Genomic DNA, 20,817 nt, shown 5'->3' with positions numbered 1-20,817 from the left:
TCGTGGGTCACAGCACACTTAATTTGAGAAAGATGGGTTGGGGAGCGGTGAGTGGCTGAATCTGAGAAGGGGGAGGGGGAGGTTCTTTTGGAGACTGTTTTGACCACCCTTGGGTCTCAATGCCAGGTGTTCAGCACCAGAAAGCACCAACCCTTTGGCAACGTGTGGAAGTGCAACCTGGCTCCTCCAGCCACACTACTTCCATGCAACTGACAGAGCCTGCTCAGCAGGACCACCTTGGGGTTGCCAACTTAAAGCTGAGGCTACATACCTTAGAAACCTGGTGGAGTGGGCCCTTAAATCAGTGCTGACTTACGGCAACCCCAGGCGGGATATTCATGGCAAGAGACTAACTTAGGTGGTTTCCCATTGCCTGTCTCTGCAACTCTGGTCTTCGCTGCAGGTCTTTCACTAAATTACTAACCAAGGTCGACCCTATGTAGCTTCTGAGATCCGACAAGTTCAGGTTCACCTGTGCTATCCACGTCAGGGCAGGGATGAAGTTTAGCAGTTGAAGAGATTGCTGTCAAGCCATAGCTGACTGATGGCGACTCCTGATGGTTTTCATGGCAAGAGGCGGTTTGCCATTGCCTGCCTCTGATTTTCCTTGGAGGTCTCCCATCCAATTGCTAACCAAGGCTAACCCTGCTTAGGTTCTAAGATCTGATGAGGTCAGGTTCTCCTGGGCTACCCAGGCCAGAGCAAATGAAATCCTGCCCTCAAGTCATAGCTCACTTGGTCAATCCAGATCAGGGCACCTTATAAATCTAGATGGTCCTTAAGATGCCACTGGACCTGGATCTTACTCTTCGGAACTACAACGGACCTCCAGACGACAGGCACCAGCTGTACCCCACTCAGCCCCCTCCTCTTTCATCTCACCCCTAAATCCCCAGGAATCGTCCATCCAGAATTTGTCAACCGTACAGGACCGCCGCCTCCAGGGGCCCGGCTAGCTCTAGGGGCGAGAGCAGCCAGCCTGCCAGCCCACCCCGCCCCACCAGGTGCAGCCTGGCCGCGTCCTCAAAGGGGGTCCCAATGCCTAGAGTTGCCAGCTCCAGGGTGGGAAATTCCTAGAGATTTGGAGGGTGGAGCCTGGAGAGGGCAGCGTTTGGGGAAGGGAGAGACCTCAACAGGGTATAATGTCCTGGAGCCCACCCTCCAAATTTTCTCCAGGGGAACTGATCTCTGTGGCCTGGAGATCAGTTGTAATTCCAGGAGATTTCCACCCGGAGGTTGGCAACCTCGCAAAGGGCCGCCCACAGAAAGATACGGGCACTCCTGCCTGGGGCAGAAAGGCGGGGGGGAAAGCGGCTGCGCTGAGGGGCCAGAGGAAGCCTCCTCCTCAGCCAGGCGGACTCACCTCCTGCCCCGCGGCAGCACCATGGGCCTGCCCGCCGCCAGGGCCCTCCAGGCCGGGGGGATCGGGAGCCGAGGGGGCGCGGCGCGGCCCTCCCGACACTCGCCGCCGCCAGAAGAGACGTGGCAATGAGGGCTGCTGCGCTCATCACGGCGCGACGGGACGGGAGGGGAGGGGCGAGGAGGAGGAGGAAGCGGGAGAGGCCCCGCCCGGAAGGAGGGCCCGCGCCGGCCGCCATCTTGGGGCTGCGAAGCGCGGCCACCGCCGGCTGCGGCAGCCACGTGACACGCTGCCCTGCCTGAGGGGCGCGAGCTCCTGCGCTGGGCGCGTCGTCGCGAGGGAAACAAGGAAACAACTTCGTGACTGGACGGCCGCTCGTACGCGCAGGCGCCTCAACTGTCACAGGCCCCCGTGGGGTAACCGTCTGTGGACACGCTCACTCTCCCTGGAGTGTTTATAAGATAAAGTGCCGTGTGCTCCACAGCTACATTATACAGCTACAGTTACAGCTAAGAGTACAATGAATATGAGGTAATAAAGATCAAGCATATCAGCTCATAGAGACCAAAGGGCCAATAAATAGGATGCAATATCACAAAATAGTAGAGTCCCGCAGCACCTTTAAGACTAACCAACTTCATTGGCGCATGAGCTTTCAAGAACCACAGCTCTCTCTTAAAGGTGCTACTAGACTCTACTTTTTGCAACTACAGACTAAGACGGCTGACTTCTGGATCTGATTTCAGGAAACAATTTCAGCATCGAGCAATGACAATTCAACGTGTGACGGCGTTCGTACACCGTTAAAGAAACAGAAACTATTTACTCCCAACAGTTTCCTGAGGCGTCCCAAATTTCAGCAAGGAAAGTTCAGTTGTACACAGGGCTTTTTTTCAGCGGGAATGTGGTGGAAAGGAGTTCCAGCACCTCTTGAAAAGGGTCACATGGCTGGTGGCCCCGCCCCCTGATCTCCAGACAGAGGGGAGTTGAGATTGCCCTACGCGCCGCTCCCGCGGCGCGTAGGGCAATCTCAACTCCCCCCTGTCTGGAGATCAGGGGGCGGGGCCACCAGCCATGTGACCATTTTCACCGAGGGCAATTTAAACTTTTAAAAACTCCCCCCTTGTTCCAGCTGACCCAAAGTGACATCATTGTGTGGTCCTGAGTTCCACCACGGAGTTCCACCACCTCTTTCCCCAGAAAAAAAGCCCTGGTTGTACACACACACACACATATACAGGTCCTATTTGTTAGCCTCAACTGTCACAGCTCTCTTCACTCAGCCCGCCTGAAGCCTGGACAGTCTCCAGGCGCTGACTGATGGCTGCTCTGAAGCGGGAATTCAATTGCCTTTAGCCTCCGGGCCAAATTGTACAAACCAACTGCTAGCCGATTCTATTGGGCTAGTTTTCGGGTTATTGTATTTGTATGTTTTTTTTTTCATTTTATAAAACTTAATAAAAAAAGAAAGCAAGTGCCTCTGTGGACTTAATTTTCATTTTTTATTCATTAAAATGTTATTTCTAAAAGCCCCCCACCAATAAAAAGCCAAATAATGATTTCTGCAGAACAGACAAGCAGGGGGTCATTCCACCAAATGTTATTTTGAAACATAACAAACGTTCACCGTCTTATGCCATTGAAACTGTTTTGAAACCAACTGTCAAAACTTGGGTTGCCAACTCCAGGTTGCAAAATTCCTGCAAACTTTGGGGGCAAAGCCTAGGGAGGGAGGTCAGCAGGGTATAATGCCATAGAGCTCAACCTCCACAGTACGTTTCATGTAAATAATGCACTCACAGTGGAGATTTTTTGTTAAACTTTATTACTATTTGATTAAATTTTGTTACTTTTTGTATTTAGTTAGCTCATCACGGTGGATTTCCTGATTATATAATTTCTTTCCATGATTCTCTTATTTAGCACAAACAGGGTTTCAACAAGTAAAAACTCTCCGAACCCACCCAAATACGGCAGGGAAGGTCCTTTATACCTTTCTTCTTCTTGAGACAAAGGCTGTATTCTGAGAAAAACACACCTCTTTTCATTTCTGTGCCCTAGTAGAACTTTCTCTTCTCATCTCCCTAGCTCAAACTAGTTCTTGTTTACAGCGTCTGCCTCGCTGTTTACATTGTTATACATTTGAAGGCCAAGCAAAGAAGCTGCTTTGTATTTCACGCTAGCAAGAAAAAATGGCTGTGCTTTTGCTCGCAATGTCCATCTTGTCCTCCAGCTACAAGTGAATCAACTCAAAATTGGTATGCAAGTGGGGGGAATTCTTTTTATCCCCCCCTCCCCCAGTAAAGTCCATTTACATCTCTTCCGGTTTTCCAGATTCCCAGACGCTGGAAGAGCAGGAACAAAGTGGAGATGAATGTAGAGGAGGGATGTACTAAAAGGAATGACAGGATCGCCCATTGGAAATAATAGGAGCCGGGAATAACAATTGAAATGCATTACGCCAGAAAAATTGCAAAGAAAATGCAGAATGGATTTTCCGTAAAAGTTTCTGGGCCCAGACAGACTATTCTGGGACTGGAATGACAACCCCCAAAGTGCAATGATACAAAAGACCTTTGCCTGAGACCCTCAAGAGCCACTGACAGTCTGAGTAGACAATCCTGACCTTGATGGACTGATTGTCTGATTCAGTAAAAGCTTCTTATGTTCATCTTTAAGTTAATACAGATAGTACATAGGTTAACACAGATAGCCAGTTTGGTGTAGTGATTAAGAGTGCAGGACTCCAATCTGGAGATCCAGGCTTGGTTCCTCACTCCTCTGCTTGAAGCCAGCTGAGTGACCTTGGGCCTGTCACAGCTCTCTCAGAGCTCTCTCAGCCTCACCCACCTCACAGGGGGATTGTTGTGGGGATAATAACGTACTTTGTAAACCGCTCTGAGTGGGCATTAAGTTGTCCTGAAGGGTGATAAATAAATTGAATGTTATTTTTATTTGTGTTATTATTACATGAGAACATAAGATTTCACACATTACATTGTATACTGTCATCCCCTCTCCCCTGCCCCAACACTTCAACTGATTCAACCTAAGCGGATCCGTTGGCCTAAGAAGAGTATTTTTGGAGAAGGGCATCTGAGCCGGCCAGCAGCAATGATGTTCTTTTAATAGGAAGATGTTTCTTTTAAACAAAAGCCTTAATTCACTTCAGTGCTGATATGCCCTTTCCGCTCATCAAGAGAATATATGATTAACAGCATACTTCCAAGTGTTCAAAGTACTTCACTTCCACGAATCAAGACCATAACGAAAGAGAAATTACTCATTCATCCACTTTCTGAGCTGAGGAAAGTGTGGTTTTTAACTTGAATTTAATGTGAAATACTGGAATATAAAGGATCCCCCTGCAAAGACTGCACCAATTAAGATTCTCCCACTACCCTTTTCTATTCACTTCTCTTCTGAAAAGGTTTCTTTGCGGACAATTCTTTGCACTACGTTTGAGGAAGTGGCTGCTTCTGTTGCAAACTCCTGTACAGCTGCTTCAGGAGATAGAGTAAAGAGTGGCTGCTAAGCATGCAACAGGATGCCATGTGTATGCTTAAGAAAGCCTTCACTGTTGCTACTGGCCAGGCTGCAAGAAGGGCAGAGATGTTTTGCTGTTGGCTTAGTGCAATCAAACAGGAGAAACCAGCACATACTTCGAAAGCTGGCCCACAGACCTGTCATTTGATTCTTTGATTGGTTTTGAGTCCAGTGGGAAAAAAAGAGAAAGAAGACAGAGAGAAGGGCCAAGTAAGGGCCCTTTCAGTCACCTGCATGCCTCAAAGAACTCACCACGACATCCAACTGACTGTCCCCCCGTTTTAAATGGTTTAAATTAATGTTATCTATAGCCAGCATTTCTCATTGAGACTCAAAGTGGATTATTCAGTGCAAGCCAATACAATCAACAGGATGAGACATCCAATAAACAATGTAATCGGATTTTTAACCTTGCCTTTGGTAAGCACCAAAAGAATCTAGATCGTGATTATGGACAGTACTTTATGAAACAAGCTTAAAAAAATATCAGTGACTCAGTCTGACAGCACCATTTTAAATTTAATGTTCCACAGTTTAGAGATAAGAAAATACTTCAAACATTGGAATTACTGTTGTAGTCAATTAAAAAGTCCAGTACATTCAGAGCTCAAACACACTGGTTGTTGTGGGTTTTCCGGGCTGTATTGCCGTGGTCTTGGCATTGTAGTTCCTGACGTTTTGCCAGCAGCTGTGGCTGGCATCTTCAGAGGTGTAGCACCAAAAGACAGAGATCTCTCAGTGTGACACTGAGATTTGTGACACTGAGAGATCTCTGTCTTTTGGTGCTACACCTCTGAAGATGCCAGCCACAGCTGCTGGCGAAACGTCAGGAACTACAATGCCAAGACCACGGCAATATAGCCCGGAAAACCCACAACAACCATCGTTCTCCGGCCGTGAAAGCCTTTGACAATACCTCAAACACATTTTTACAGTTACTGGAGAAAAACTGATGCTAGCAGAGTCGCTCATTTCCTTGTCTTCCGAATTCCAGCCATGAAGTTTATTTCCATTATCAGGCATATCTTTTGTCTTACAAGTGTACCTTGGCAGGGATGAAATACAGCCTATGGACAACTCAGTCAAACATTTTACACCTGACTTCAACTGATGCAACATTTCCCACTTAATTCAATGGACCCTCAAACAGCCTAGGTCATATGCAAGTACAAAACATTCAGCACACCTAGACTATGGCATTATGGAAAAATTACGTAATAGACATGACAGTTTTGAAGCTTCTGTAGCCAGTTCAAGTAAACGGACAAGTGTGCAGACCTAGTGTTTTCACCTCTTCATTGCCCACATCTGATCCACAAAAGATCACGCACTTGCTTAAACAAAGCCTGCAGTCTTTTGCACACTATGAATGTTTTGGATGGATGTGATGAGAGACTTTATATCAGTTCATAGGGGTTTTATTAACATTTGTGACAACTTTCCTGGTGTAGGAAAAAGTTCAAATGTTGCTACCAAAAACTGAAACTGATCCCCAGGTGCAAAACTTTAAAAAAAAAATTTTTTTTTTTGAAAAGGCATCTTATAGGACATCTACATTCTTGGCAATTTAACAAACAAGACTCACAATGTGCAGCAATAAAGAAGGGTAACCTCAGCCTTTTTCATATTTCATGCCACTGAAATAATTCCATATATTTTGAAATATAAAAATCTATTTGGTGAGTGCAAATAACCTAGTCCATTTTTCTTGTTTCAAGATGCCAAGCACCCGTCAAATATCGCAGACGTATGAAAAGAAGGTCCCGGCCCATCTGTAGCCAGCTCCAGAAGGGAACCAGTTTGGAACCTGGTGTCATTAAAAACAGGAAAGAAACATCTGGTCATCACTGCAGTCATTATGCAATTCTCAGCAATGACATGATTCACTGCAGCTGCTTACCCCAGACTGTATGTGGCCTCAGAAAAGGCCTCTTTTTTAGTTTGTGGTCACATTTGCAGCTTTTATTGAGAAAGCTGCTCTCCGATGCACACCTCGGACTTTCAGTCCCTGCTTCTTCTCCCGTATGCATTTTCTCTCACCACATTCCCCTGTTGATTTCCTCTTTCTTCCTTGTCTCCGCAGTTTTTGTAGCTGCCACCACTTGCCTGTACTCCTCTGAGTACACTTGCAAGTGCTTCTGCTCTCAGCCATGTGAAGGAGCCAGTTGGGCTCATTGCTAGGAAGTCAGCTGGAGTGGGAGGGAGAGCTGGTTAAGTCCTCTCCCATACTTGGGGGCTAGAAGGGTATTTGTCACAGCACCTGACCCACTCTTGGAGGAGACCCCATTCAGTAACAAAGACAGTGCTGCTAACTATGGGTGGACAAATATCACCTGTTGGAGCTGAGAGAAACAGAGCAATGAGTCATCTTCTTAGAAGACCCTCTTGGGAGGAAGAGCGGGCATGGACCTTTACCTTTCCAGAATGCACTTAAGATCTTGCACACAAATACCCACACAGCACCATCCTATGGCATTGTTTCAATAGCTGGAGAACATTCGAGTCCCCTGCATCTGAATTTTAAGGGCTTGATAGGTTAGGTGCCTGGGGGGGGGGGAGAGGAGACAGATGGAAGGGAGCTGGGCAAGATCACAGAGAGACTGGGCAAGATCACAGAGAGACTGAACTATCCGAAGTGTCAGGGAATTAGCTAAATGGTGCAGCAAGTCCACAGACCACTCACTCAGAACGATTCTTACCTGGTACATTCTCAGGTTCAATTTAAATATGGTGCTGGCAAAGCAAAAGACCTTCTCTTTGCACTTTGCACAGGGGCTGAGTATCTTGGTTAAACTGTGCCACAATGCAACCCACACAAAGTAGTTCCACGTGCATAAACCACACTGGGCACAGATCTGCAGTGGTATCAATCGGGCTGGCAAGCTAACTGAGCATGCATGGCTACTGGCAGGGCTGGACTGCAGCACTGACTACATGAGATACTGAGCTCCTTTAAAGCTGCAACGGATAAGCTTTGTGCCTTGCCAGCATCAGGACTCAGGTATGCCTGGGAATGGGGGAAACAGCTCTCCTCCTAGCCCTCTCTGGTGAGCTGTACCCAGGGCTCTGTGCTGTGCTATGGCCTCTCGGTCCAGGGGTTCGTGGCTAGTTCTAAGGCTTGAGCCCCATGACATGCCTGTTTTTCTGCTCCTGAGGCTGCATGCTTAGATAATTGCTTTGTGGAGGAGAAGATCCCAGTCCTGCTTCCTCCCCCCCCCCTTTGGAGGGGGGCAACCTGAGTGCTTCACTGGCCAGGCACCCAAAAGATGAGCTCAATCTTTTGCACGCTACCTCCCCAGATGGAACATGAACTCCCATCCTCCTGTTTCGCAAGAGAACTAATGGGGAAGTAACAGGTCTTGATCACAGGAATGGGCAATGAGATTGGTGCAGGGATGCTAGGTATACCCCACATAGAAAATGTAAAGGGCCAACTGTAAGGCACAGGATCACTTCCCCTTAGTCTCTACTCCCTGCTTTAATTGTTTGGAGAAGTGGGGAAGGGTATGATTGTCCTTTTATTACATACTGAAAGATCGCATCCTGTATTTCCAGAATGACTTTCTTACTCAAAAATACTCCCAATACTTGACCATGATGCTCTGATCCTGGATAGCCCAGATGAGCCTGATCTCGTCAGATCTATGAAGCTAAGCAGGGGAGGCCTCGGTTAGTGACTGGATGGGAGACCTCCAACGAAGTCCAGGGTTGCAAAGGCAGGCAAGGGAAAACCGCTTCTCTCTTGCCAGAGGACACCATCAGCCAGCTAGGACTTAAGTGCACTCTCCACGCCTCGCTTGACCATGATAAATATGCCCTTCCTAACTTGCTATTAAAATAATAATTTTTATCCACACACTTCTACTATGGAGGTTGCAGGATGAACCTGTTCTGGATGCTCCTTTTTTTGTGTGTGTAATATAAAAACCATCTGGCAAAACTGATGCTCAATAACACTTGTTGGGGCAGATACTACACCAACTTGATCTTAAGCAAAAAGCAATGTAATATTTTAATAAGTTTATCACGATGAATGAGGCTACAACAGATATTTACTCTTTTTATGCAAGAGTGACTGACTGCAACAAATAAACTGACTTACTGTCATTGTGGGGACAACGTTGGACTGATGTTCCCTCCTCAGTAGCTAAGCTACTTACTGAGCTGGAAAAAGCAAAAGCCCAAGAAGGAAAAGAGCAGGAAGAAAAAAATGAGAAATTGGGAACTTCTGGCAGAACAGAAAGGGGTCCCGTCAGAAGGGTGAGAAAAACCAAGCAAAGCAGTGATTAAAATAGACTGTACTGAGATGGAGGATCTCAAGAAGGTAATGAGAGAAGAGCAGAAGAGAGCAAGCAAAACAATCCTTGAAAGGAGAGAAGAACTTTCAGCCTTTGATAACTGCTCAATATTAAGTTCATCCAGAAAATACCAAGTGTTCTAAGACTTGGGGGGAAAAATTCCGCCCACTCGAAAGGGAGGAAATCAGGTTTCAAGAATGAATCCTACAGAGGAGAAAAGTCTGAAAATCCACTGACCTTCAATTTCTGTCCAGTTGACCGCAACCTCTGCTATTGGTATTTTAAAACATTGAGCTATATAAAGAAGTTCTACATCAAACGCCCTGAAAGAGAAGTGCAAAATGAACAGGCATTAGTCCTGTGCAGAATACACTTGAAACACACCTCATGAGCTTGCCATTATCTGAGCTTCCTTTCAGCAGAGGAAATTATTATCATGGACCTAACAAAGGCATACATGTGGCAAATGCCGAGTTTCTCTCTGGTGGAGTAAGAAATGAAAAGAGCCTGGAGATGTGGCTGTCTTGCTCCTCCTCTCTAAAACCCAGCTATTTGTATATATGACAAAGAGGCAAACTTTCCCAAGTTAAGGGGGTTTAAAAAGATAAAGTCAACTATGAAGCAACTGGGAAAACATTTTCCCCAAAGATGTGGAATTTTTCACCTCTCACTCAGAACTGGCTGCCCCTCCCTCAGTAAACTGTGTCCCAGCCAGAGAAGAGGTGACTTCAAGTGCAGCCTAAATTTAGACTGCCAAGCTTGGGTAAAACGGACAGTCTCTTTTTCTCAATCTACCCACATTTCCTTTTGTAATGATACAATCAAGATTGAATGAATTAAGAATGTCAAATTAATGGGTATTTTTTTCCAATTACTTCACGCTGAGAATAAGAAACAAATTCCAGAATTTTTAATTCTGATTTGGTCAAATTCATATACTTTGATAATGTCAGACAACTAGAATTCGTAAACAGAAGTAACTGCCAAATCCATGCTCTCTCAGGTAACAAATGCCAGCTGGTTACCCCAAAATGTTATGTGTCCTGATCTCTTTTTTTAAATAGAATAAAGGTAACACAGTTTGTAGGAATCTTGCTACAGCTCTTCTTGAGAAGTGACCAGTGCGGTAAAGGTACAAAAGACACCACATGTGCTTTGTAGCAGGAGGCCCCTAGACCAAACTTCTGGCATCTTCCGCTGAAAGGACTTCAGGTTGCCAGCCTATGAGGAGAGACTTCTCCTTAGGAATCTAGGGTGGGGGCTTCTACCCGTTAAACTAGATGGACAAACAGGCTAAAACAGCTTCAAAAAAAATCCAGCTGTTCTCATGACACATTCCCTTCTCCAGACCTTCTGCAGTCTGAACAACTGCAACTGAAAGTGGTCTGAAAAAGGGAGCTCTGACTCTTTAAAGTTTACACACTAGAAAATCTTGTTGGTCTCTAAGAGCCAAAACAGACAAGATGTCTGGCATGTGGAGGACACTCGTCAGTTTCCCGCAAGGTTCCACGGGAAGTGTGGGTTCTTTCTCTAGGTGTCTCATCTAGTCCGCTCGGCTCCCTGTCGCCGCCGCCAGCAACCCTTGCTCCCCTAAAAGCACTCCGCAGCCAGAGGGAGCCAAGCATGCGGGCAGCAGTCAGAGGGAGCCGGCAGAGTCAAGGGGCTCCTTGTCCCGCTCGCTCCCACCAGTGTGCTCGGCTTGGCTCCCTCTGGTTGCTGAGTGGATTTAGGGGAGCAAGTGGAGCTCGTTGGTGGGGGTGAGAGGACAAGGAGCCTATTGCCACTGCCAGCTCCCTCTGACTGCTGCCGGCGCACACTCGGTTCTCTCTGGCTGCGGAGTGCTTTTAGGGGAGCAAGGGGAGCTGGAGGTGGTGCGAGGTTGCTGAGCAGACCAGACAAGCTGCCTAGAGAAAGAACCTCTGGCAGGGGTTCTGTCCCACTACACTTCCCGTGGAACCCTGCAGGAAACTGACCAGTGTCCTCCACGTGTCAAACGCCTCGTCTGTTTTGGCTCTAAGGTGCCACCGGACTCAAATCCCGCAAGCCTATAGAGGCAGTCTAGATCCCTACCCTGCATGCATCACCAAGCAGCATCCCCAATGCACTTTCCAGCAGATCAGAAGAACTCAGAACACCTACCAGCGCTCTATGTGAAGAGTTGAAAAAGTTCGGGAAGCGGCTTCTCTGGTTAATAGTTTAAACCCACACTGGGTGTCCTTTATTTCCTTAACACAAAGGAACCACACTAGGAAGTGGAATCCATACATCAGAAGTGTTCGGAAGTAAGAGCGCTGCAGGTGAGAGGCAAAAAGATTACCTGTTGGTACTAATGGAATTGTTTTCTCATAATCAACAACTTTTTAGAAGAATGCACAGTATGGGAGTGCTGTCCTTACTTGACATATGGCAGTAGCATTTGTATTTTTGTGATTAGGGATATTAAACAAACAAAAACAGAAAACTTCTTGTAATTACTATGTGTAGTGACATAATTTGCATCTGCAACTCTGATTTCGGACATATTTTACCCCAATAAAGAGGTGAGTGAGTGTATCAAGGCCACTGTTCTAATGAGGAAAACAGAAAGGGTAAATTAAAACGTGAGTCACCATGTAGACCAGCATTCAAGGAAATAAAAGCTAGGCACTGGGATTGCTATCCTGGTAGCTGTTTGCAGGAAAAATGGTCTGGCAGGAGTAACCCATGACTTCTCCCTAACTCGCCAACTGCCCTCTGCTTTACCCTGCCCTGAATCTGGGTTCCAGGCGCTGGGAAGACGTGCTCTTTGCCCTACTGCCAATGCTGAGGCTGCACTAAAGGGGACACGCCTGTCAGGGCAAGGCGACAGTCTGTTCTATCAAGCGGGATGCAGAAACCTGCCTTTGCCCAGGCTGGAAACGGTGGGTGCAATCACGCCTATTCAAGAGTCACTTACAAGCAGGGGCTGAATGGACAGAGCCTCTGATCCCCAATATTTGTAACTGAACACTGAGTGTGCAAATGACAGGGAGGACAAGACGTTGATTTCTCCGAGAAGAAGAAGGCAGCACGTTCTCCGCTGTTCTTAGTTCCAAGGAACCACCAGTTCAATAGCAAATGGGCAGCAAAGCAGCAGGGAGAAGCTCACCTGTGCTATGGACTCTTTCTCCAAGTGAGCGCGAGAGCCACAAGCAATGGCCATCTGATCCTAAAGGAGGCACAGAGAAAGACAACAGTTGAACAAGACTGGGATTCAGAGTGGATGGCCTCCCTGTGTTCATTCCATCCAGCTATTTCAAACCCTCTCGGCGCTCCGTTGCTTTGCATAGCTCTTAAGCCAAGACTTCCCACATGCGAAATTTCCAAACCAAGAACTGTCTACAGGACAACTGCTGCCCTTTTTATGTAACAGGTTCAAGCTGCTGCCACACTTCAAAAACAACGACAACAACAAAAGGGAAGCTCCCGGAAAAGCACGTGAAACACAAACCGGAGAGCAATGCAAATCGTAATATATCAAATTATTTAATTAAAGTGCAAAAGTGCAAAGTTGTGCAACACGATTCACAGAATATACACTTGACTGAAGACAGATTAATCGACAGATTAATTTGCGCTTGAAATAATTGTGGGGAGTGAGGAAAGATGGCATTGCAGACCCATGAATACTAGCCCTGGAAGAAGAAGAACCGAAACGGGAACTGAGAACAACAGCTGATGCCCGTCGGCTAGTTTTGTCTTATTAATTCCATTTCTGGACACATGGACTGCCTTTCCCCCGATTGTGCACTCTCCATTTTTGATTGTGTATATATATGAATTTGTGATTGTTTTCTGCGACAGACCTCTTCAGTCAAGTGTATATTCTGTGAATCGTGTTGCACAACTTTGCACTTTTACACTTCAAAAACAGCCAGCCTGGAGGTACTCTGAATATACACTGGTTCATGCTGCTGACATTGTCCTAAAGAACATACAAACTAACTTAAGGACGTCCCGTCACACTTGCCCCAAAAATATTTCTTACAGAAGCAGGAGTTGTTTTCTAAGAGGGCATAAATCTCAAACAGTGCAAATTGATGGGTCTCGCCAAAGATACCATCCAAAAGACCGCCACAAGACATGTTCCCCTATTCCTCAGCCAGATTAGGGGGCAATCCTAAAGCCAGACTGGGGACAGTTTAGGATAGTGACCAACCCGTGGGCCTTTGTAATTCAAAAGGGGGTGATACACTGCAGCTTGCTGGCACCATGCCGACACATCGGTGTACAAGTGAGTGGCACTGGGGGCATGCTAAGGGGGGAACAGGGCTTACGCAGCAACCTCGTCCTCCCAAGCCCACAGCCCTAGCACCAGCATAATTTTGTATTTAGTTACTTTATCTACAGTTGGCCTTTCTTGCTAAGATTCAAGACAGAGTACAAAATTAGAAACAAGGCAGTAGGAACAGTATAAAGACATAACAATAACGAACACTACAATAAGATTGGATGATGAGGTTACAAAGAAATGTTACATCAGTGACATCTGTGGCGTAAGTGCGAAAACTCCGACAGGAATAACGGAAGAGGAAAACATAACCTCCCACCTCCCAGTCTCAGTGCCCCTTAGGATACTAACCAGCCACAGTCCTCCCAAGCAAACCTCAAAAGGCCCCTTCTAGACCAGACAATGAGTGCGTGGCCATGGGGGGGGGGTTTCACAGCGGGCACGCTTACAACACACACACATGGCCCGGGGGGGGGGGGGGTGGACTCCGCTAACCATTAACACACTGATCCAGAAGAAAGGGGGGGGGGAACACAATCAGACTCACAGGCCAGGGTTGGAGGCTTTCAAGACCTTTTTCGACCTTCTCAACATCTTCAAATTTTGTGGCTCCATCGGCATCTGCCATGAGTATTTTTTTCCCTCGTGAACTCAAGACACCCTGGCAAGAGAGTCAGACATTTAAAGTCCTGCGCTGTTGCACGTTCATTGTTACTTCATGCGGCCCGAGGACACATGTGGCTGTGAGCACAGGAGCTGCTTTCCTTCCTTTGGCTGTCTCCCACTCTAGAGCACTTGGCTTAAGTTCCACATCTGCCTGGCAATGCTCAACCCAAACAGCCGCCGGGAGGGGGTCATTTGTCATAGCGACAAAGCTTCTTGTGCAGGCTTAGAAGACCTTAAATATAGTGAAATCTGAGAACGCTTTATTGAGAGGAACAACTGGCACACCCAAGCAGTGTCAAGTAGAGTCAGTAACGTCAAGCCTGCAACAATGCATTAAGCATTCCGCATTCTAGTCGCTCACATTAAAACAGATGCACTGGACAGCCACATAGTTCAAAAGTGGAATCAGCTGCCCAGGGAGGTGGTGAGCTCCTCCTCACTGGCAGTTTTCAAGAAGAGGCTGGATGAATACTTGTCAGAGATGCTTTAGGCTGATCCTGCACTGGGCAGGGGGTTGGACTAGAAGGTCTCTGTGTGGCCCCTTCCAGCTCTGTGATTCTATGATACTACACAGCTTGTTTCATTCAAGAGGGAGAAGCAATTAGCAGGGCAACAGACTGGAGCAGGGGTTTACAGCCACCTTTCTTCATAGATTCCAGGCACTAATATAACTCCAGGACAGAGGTCCCAAGGGTCTGGACAGCTGACAAACCCTACAGTCGCGGGCAAAAGCCAGGTAACTGTTGGCCACTCCACAAACACAGGTAGTTTGAAGCAGACCAGAGGTGAGTGCAGCCAGGGTGTATCCAGTTTGGTGTTGCGGTTAAGGGCAGCAGGACTCTACTCTGGAGAACTGGGTTTGATTCCCCACTCCTCCGCTTGAAGCCAACTGGTGACCTTGGGTCAGTCACAGCTCTCTCAGAGCTCTCTCAGCCCCACCCACCTCACAGGGTGATTGTCATGGGGACAGTAATAACATACTTTGTAAACTGCTCTGAGTGGGTGTTAAGTTGTCCTAAAGGGCGGTATATACATTGAATGCTGTTGTTGTTATAGGAGAATTCATAGTGCGATCCTTATGATCCTTGGAGCTTTTCGCGCTCCGCAAGTATAAGCCGGGCCACCTCTCCTGGACCCTTTCAGCTCAGAGATACAGTCGTCTTCTGACATTATGGTGACTGCAGTCCCGAACTCCCGAGCTCAAGTGATCCGCCGGCCTCAGCCTACTGTGGTTAGACTGGGATTACAGGCGCGCGACTGCAGTCACCATAACGTTATATTATAGGGGCAACGGTTAAGACAAGAAGGCATACTCTGCATGTCAGGAACAGGACTATTCCCTTCTCACAAGACAGTGGTAGCCTCGGGCAAGGGAAAAACTCTACTTGGAACCAGATTCCAGCCTCAGTTGCAGGGCAAGATGCTCGAATGAAACAGTGAGATTCTTCTTCCCCCCAGACTCGGGGAGGAGGGCACAGCCACGCTCCCTGACTGAACAGAGCTGCAAAGGAGAGCTCCTAGGCACAGTCCCAAGACAAGGTATCTTTGGGTAAGGAAGAGATGCGATGGAGGCAGCTTTTGTTTACCTCCGAACTGGAGTGTGGTGGGAAATTCCACAGCCCTACCTGGATTATCCTGGACTAGGCACCTCCTCATGAGAACTGCTAATCAGTGACTAGGGAGGGGGTACTTCAGGGACTTCCAAGGCTTCGCTGCCATGGTAGCCAGATTCCATGTATGGAAGTACTCTTGACTATTTACTTGGGGGGGCAAACCTGAAGCTGCCTCTTTTTTGTTGGCTGTCGGTGATAGTCCAAATCTCATTTTCTAGGCCTCGCATGAATGGGAGAAAAGGGCTGGTCTTGGAGGGGGAGAGAAAGACCAACAAAAGAGGGGCCTGATAGCCACACCATCTTGAGAAGAGCAAAAGAGATTGAAAGTCACAGGGATTGTCCAAGAAAGATTAGCTTTATTCATGAAGTTCACTTTCAGTTTTTATCTGAGGCCTAGCCAACAGCATCCTCCTCCACAGCCCATTGTACACAATTATTAACGGCTCCAGACAAAGATGTGCCAGCCTAGAGAAATGAGGAGTGCATTAAAGGCGTGCAAATGGATGCAGGACAGAATGAGCGCAGATGCTGCCTGCTGCTGCATGTGGATTTCCGGAGCTCTCTCAGCCCCACCCATCTCACAGGGTGATTGTTGTGGGGATAATAACAACATACTTTGTAGACCGCTCTGATCGGACGTTAAGTTGTACTGAAGGGCGGTGTATAAATCAAATGTTGTTGTTATTATTACTATTGTTGTTATTATTGTCTGCAGAATTGCCATTTCTAACGTACTTTGGAAAACCAAAGAACCCAATTTGCCCATTATGGGGACTGTTTGAAAAGTACATTTATTCCTCTCAATAGCACCCCTCTGAAATTGAAGACATCCAAAGGAAACAAATAAATCAGAATTGTTTCAATACAGCATAAAAATAAGTTAAGGGTGTATGGCTATTTCAATTTTAGACTATATTTTGCTTCTTCCAGAGGCAGGGTAAGTTAGCAACAGTTTAAAAATATAGATATACAAGATTTAAATGTATTTATAAAATACAGATGTTGAAATAATCACACAAGTCAACCCCAAAACCTAAATATGCCCATTGCTTATCTTTGAAGGAACTTCTCACACATGGAAATTGAAATTAAAATGGCTGTTTGTCAGAACCACAAGGGAAAATGCATCCAGGACATTTTTAATTATAATGATGACTTCAAAATTAATACAAGTGCCCAAAGCTCAAATCAAACAATGAAGGGGCCTGGTTTATTTTTCCCCGAAGGAAGATGGATGTGGGTTAAAGAACGGAAAACTTACCATCCTGACAGCTCCCCCCTTCCCACGATTCTTCACCAGTGTGAGGACTCGCACTTTGTCACTCCCATATTTTTGGGTGTACTTCAGGGCAACCTATAGGTCATATGCAGAGCGAAAGAGGAATCAGGGGCTTCCCTCGGGATGCAAAAACAGCATTAAATCTGGTTGGATTTTAATTGCTTAGGAGGTAGCCGGGGAGACCCACTCATTCCCACCTTGATTTTGCCTCAATGAAGAATCTTCTACTCCCTTGATACAACAAAAACGTACAGAGCCATCTCATACCACCAGCTAGCTAATTAGCCTTACATGAAAAGGAGTCATATTTTTAGAGTTCCTTGTCAGAGAAAATAGCCCTTTATGTCAAAGAAAAACCTGAAATAGAAAATCTCAGAATCTGTTTCCTTATCTTCCATATTTTCGTCATTATTATGGATCTGCAAAACCCAAATGAATCTCATACCTTTGTGGTCTGATCTCTGCTGCCATCATCAATCACAATGATTTCATACGTGAATGCAGGATCTTGGATCTACAAAATAGAAACATTAATGGTATACTTGTCTTGTCATCAAGCTTTCTGGGAACCAGAATATCAGCAAAGCTCTGAGGATGTTCATGTCCATGTCACTGGATACTGCAACTGAATGTGACTCTTTCATACCTGCCTCTTCTCTAGATACTGCAAAGCTTCATTCATCATTGAAGGTACTGTAATGAAAAAAATCCAAAAACCTTGCTTCAGTAAAACTTCATTGATGAAGAATAATACAGCTCAAAAAGGCAAAACACAGCAGTACAAAGCAAACAAGGACATCCTTACACCGTTCTTCCTCATTGTACGAAGGCACAACAACAGACAGTTCACGTGCTGGGGGGTCGTGGATACTGGGCACTGGTTCCTTCTTGCCTTCAGCAGTCACAAAGTACTTTTCGTCTTTGTGTCGGTTAAGGTTTGGCATCTTTGGGGCAGTCATGTGTGCAATGACAGCAACCTAAGAAGAGAGAATAAGAGAATTTGCAACTGTGAAGCAGGTTCATGTAACTCACAGAAAAGCACTCCACTGAAGGAAAATACATTCATTTTAAAATTAGGATATAGGACTAGCCAAATGAAAGTCAACAAGAACAGCATGGCCGCTAGAAATGTGTATAAAAAGACATGCCCTTTGCTAATCCCATGGCTCGAACACACAGAAATACTATTGCTATACAAGATGCGTTTTTAGGTTGCAACATTGTCTTTTTTAAGCTACCTTGAAAAAGATGTAGCACTGAAATATCCTAAATAAACAAACATTTTAAGCTCATACAGTAGTGGCAACACACATCAGTGACTCTCACTAACAATACTGAGAAACTGTGCAAAAATAAATTAGCATAGATATACCATGAGAATTTACATCTGGTCCCAACAGCCAGTGGCACAAAGGGTTCGAGACATCCCATTTTATTCTGCCTGCTTACATAAAGTTGGCAAGGATGGGTTGTGTTTAGATTAAGGTGTCAAACAGTGAAATCCTAAGCAGAGTTACTCCAGTCTAAGTCTATTGATTTCAATTGTCTTAGCTTGGAGCAACTCTGCTTAGGATTGCACTAAGTCTGCAGAACCCTAACTGAGAGTAAGGCAAGGACTTGTCTTTTGCTGTCTGTTAATAAAGCACCACAAACATCAATGGTCTATAAATAATGACATTCAGCAACTGATGATGCTGAAATAATCAGCTACAGCCATACTCTTAAATTTTTCTGAGGCAATCTATCCTTTTTGAAGTGTTTCAAAGACTCCTTTGTGCTGTAGAGTTCAAAGACCACCGTTTTACCCACGTGGATTCTCCAGATCACCACGTTAGAAACATCTTGTTCAACTCTGTTCATGTGAAAACAGAAAGAGCCCTACTTATTTTATCTATTTATTTATTTTATTCGACGTATATCCCCACCCTTCCTGCGAGCAGGCTCAGGATAGCTTCCAACAAAATATATTATTAAAATACAATAAGGTATTATTACAAGTAGCATAAAAACCAATATTAATACACCATTATACCAACAGCATAAAAATTCAGGCGCCACCAAACAAATCTGGCCACTACAGAGTCACCATAACCATGCCCACCGCCATGATGTAACTCCAGGCAACTGCAAAAGGAGGGTGTGGCGGTCAGAAGAGGGGACAAAAAGCTGTCCCCTAGGCAAAGGCCCGGCATTACAGCTCCATCTTGCAGGCCCTGCAGAGCTGTGAAAGGTCCCGCAGGGCCCGGATCTCCATTGGGAAAGCGTTCCACCAGGCAGGGGACAGGGTAGAAAAGGCCCTGGCCCTAGTTGAGGCCAGCCAAATGTCCCTTGGTCCAGGGACCACTAGAAGTTGTTTATCTGCAAAACACAAGGCCCTGCGAGGGGCATAATGGGAGAGGAGGTCCTATAGGTATGCAGGTCCCAGTCTGTGAAGGGCTTTAAATACTAAGACTAGTACCTTGAACTGGACTCAGAACTCAACCAGGAGCCAGTGCAGCTGGCGTAACACAGGGCAGATGTGAGCCCTTAACAGCGTCCCCACAAGGACGCGTGCTGCTGCATTCTGGACTAGCTGTAATTTCCAGGTCAAGCCTACAAGCAGCCCAGTGTACAGCAAGTTGCAGCAGTCAAATCTAGAGGGGACAATTGCATGGATTACAGAAGCTAGGTCCTGGGACAAGAGATAGCGCACCAATTGCCTGACCTGCCAAAGATGGAAAAAATGCAGATCTGGCAACGGCTGCAACTTGGGCCTCCATAGAAAGTTTGGCATCCAGGAGCACACCCAGGCTCTTCACCATTGATGAAGGCTGTAACTGCACTCCGTCGAGGGCTGGGAGCCAGATTCCCAATTCTGTTGCCTCATGACCCAGATACACAACCTCCGTCTTCTGGAGATTCAACTTCAGGTGACTCTGACCCAAGCTCTGTTCACGACCTGAGTTCGATCCTGGTGGAAGCTGAGTCCACATAGCCGGATCAAGGTTGACTCAGCCTGCCATCCTTCCGAGATCGATAAAATGAGTACCCAGTTTCCTGGGGGTAAAGTGTAGATGACTGGGGAAGGCAATGGCAAACCACCCAGTAAAAAGTCTGCCAAGAAACATCATGATGCGACATCCCCCCATGGGCCAGTAATGACTCCATGCTTGCACAGGGGATTACCTTTACCTTTTTTTACTGCCAAACTTAAATCTTGTCGTCTTTTATCGTTACTGTCTTGTTGCTGTCATACTGACTGATGTTGTTGTAATCTGCCCTGAGCCTGCTTGTGGGGAAGATGGGATAGACAGATGCTACACCCCACATGCTGCAGGAGGACTCCCCATGCGGAAAGACCCACATTGCTGAGGGGCAGCTGCTCAGGGGGAACTAACCACCCAGACCTCCCTGTGCAACAGGGCAATGACAGGGCCACTGTTTCTTCTACTGGCACTTTCTACTTGCTGACTCCAGGCTCATGCTTCATTTTCATCCCCTATAGGGTACCGAAACGACTTACATCATTCTCTCCTCCTCCGCTGTATCCTCACAACAACCACCCTACGAGGTAGGGAAGGCTGAATGTGTGTCCCTGGCCCAAGATCACCCAGTGAGCCTCCATGGCAGAGCAGGGATTCGAACCCGGGAATCCCAGGCCCAAGTCTGACACCAGACCACTAGGCTGCCCACCAAACTTACCAGGACTAGCCCCGCGACCGCCAGGGCCACCGTCACCTGAGCCAACCACGCCGCCTCCATTGCCATCGCTCAACCCTGACAGAGACACGGAGGCGGAAGGGGAAAGAAGGCAGCGAGAGGAAATC

General features: G+C 46.6%; 2 protein-coding genes across 5 annotated transcripts in view; both read right to left on the bottom strand.

Annotated features, from left to right (window-relative positions):
* Positions 1-1,498, bottom strand: part of TMEM39A (transmembrane protein 39A) — a 38,606-nt gene extending 37,108 nt beyond the window's left edge. For all 4 annotated transcript variants that reach the window (XM_055002445.1, XM_055002444.1, XM_055002443.1 and 1 more), the window contains exon 1: positions 1,364-1,498. The gene's annotated coding sequence lies outside the window, so the exon portion shown is untranslated. The remainder of the gene's footprint in view (positions 1-1,363) is intronic.
* Positions 1,499-5,707: 4,209 nt separating this feature from the next.
* Positions 5,708-20,778, bottom strand: ALG5 (ALG5 dolichyl-phosphate beta-glucosyltransferase). Its single transcript, XM_055003073.1, has 10 exons — positions 20,693-20,778; positions 17,817-17,988; positions 17,658-17,704; positions 17,457-17,525; positions 16,994-17,086; positions 14,001-14,114; positions 12,332-12,391; positions 11,344-11,495; positions 9,442-9,527; positions 5,708-6,713 (listed from the first exon to the last, which is right to left on the bottom strand). Exons 1-10 carry the CDS (start codon positions 20,756-20,758, stop codon positions 6,601-6,603), a joined length of 972 nt encoding a protein of 323 aa, XP_054859048.1. The 5' UTR covers positions 20,759-20,778; the 3' UTR covers positions 5,708-6,600.
* Between the last annotated feature and the right edge of the window lie 39 nt (positions 20,779-20,817).

The sequence above is a fragment of the Eublepharis macularius genome, chromosome 18 (genome assembly GCF_028583425.1).
Source record: "Eublepharis macularius isolate TG4126 chromosome 18, MPM_Emac_v1.0, whole genome shotgun sequence".
NCBI lineage: Eukaryota > Metazoa > Chordata > Lepidosauria > Squamata > Eublepharidae > Eublepharis > Eublepharis macularius.
Note: the sequence above shows the minus strand (reverse complement) of the source record. Positions and strands in the feature narration are given on the sequence as shown.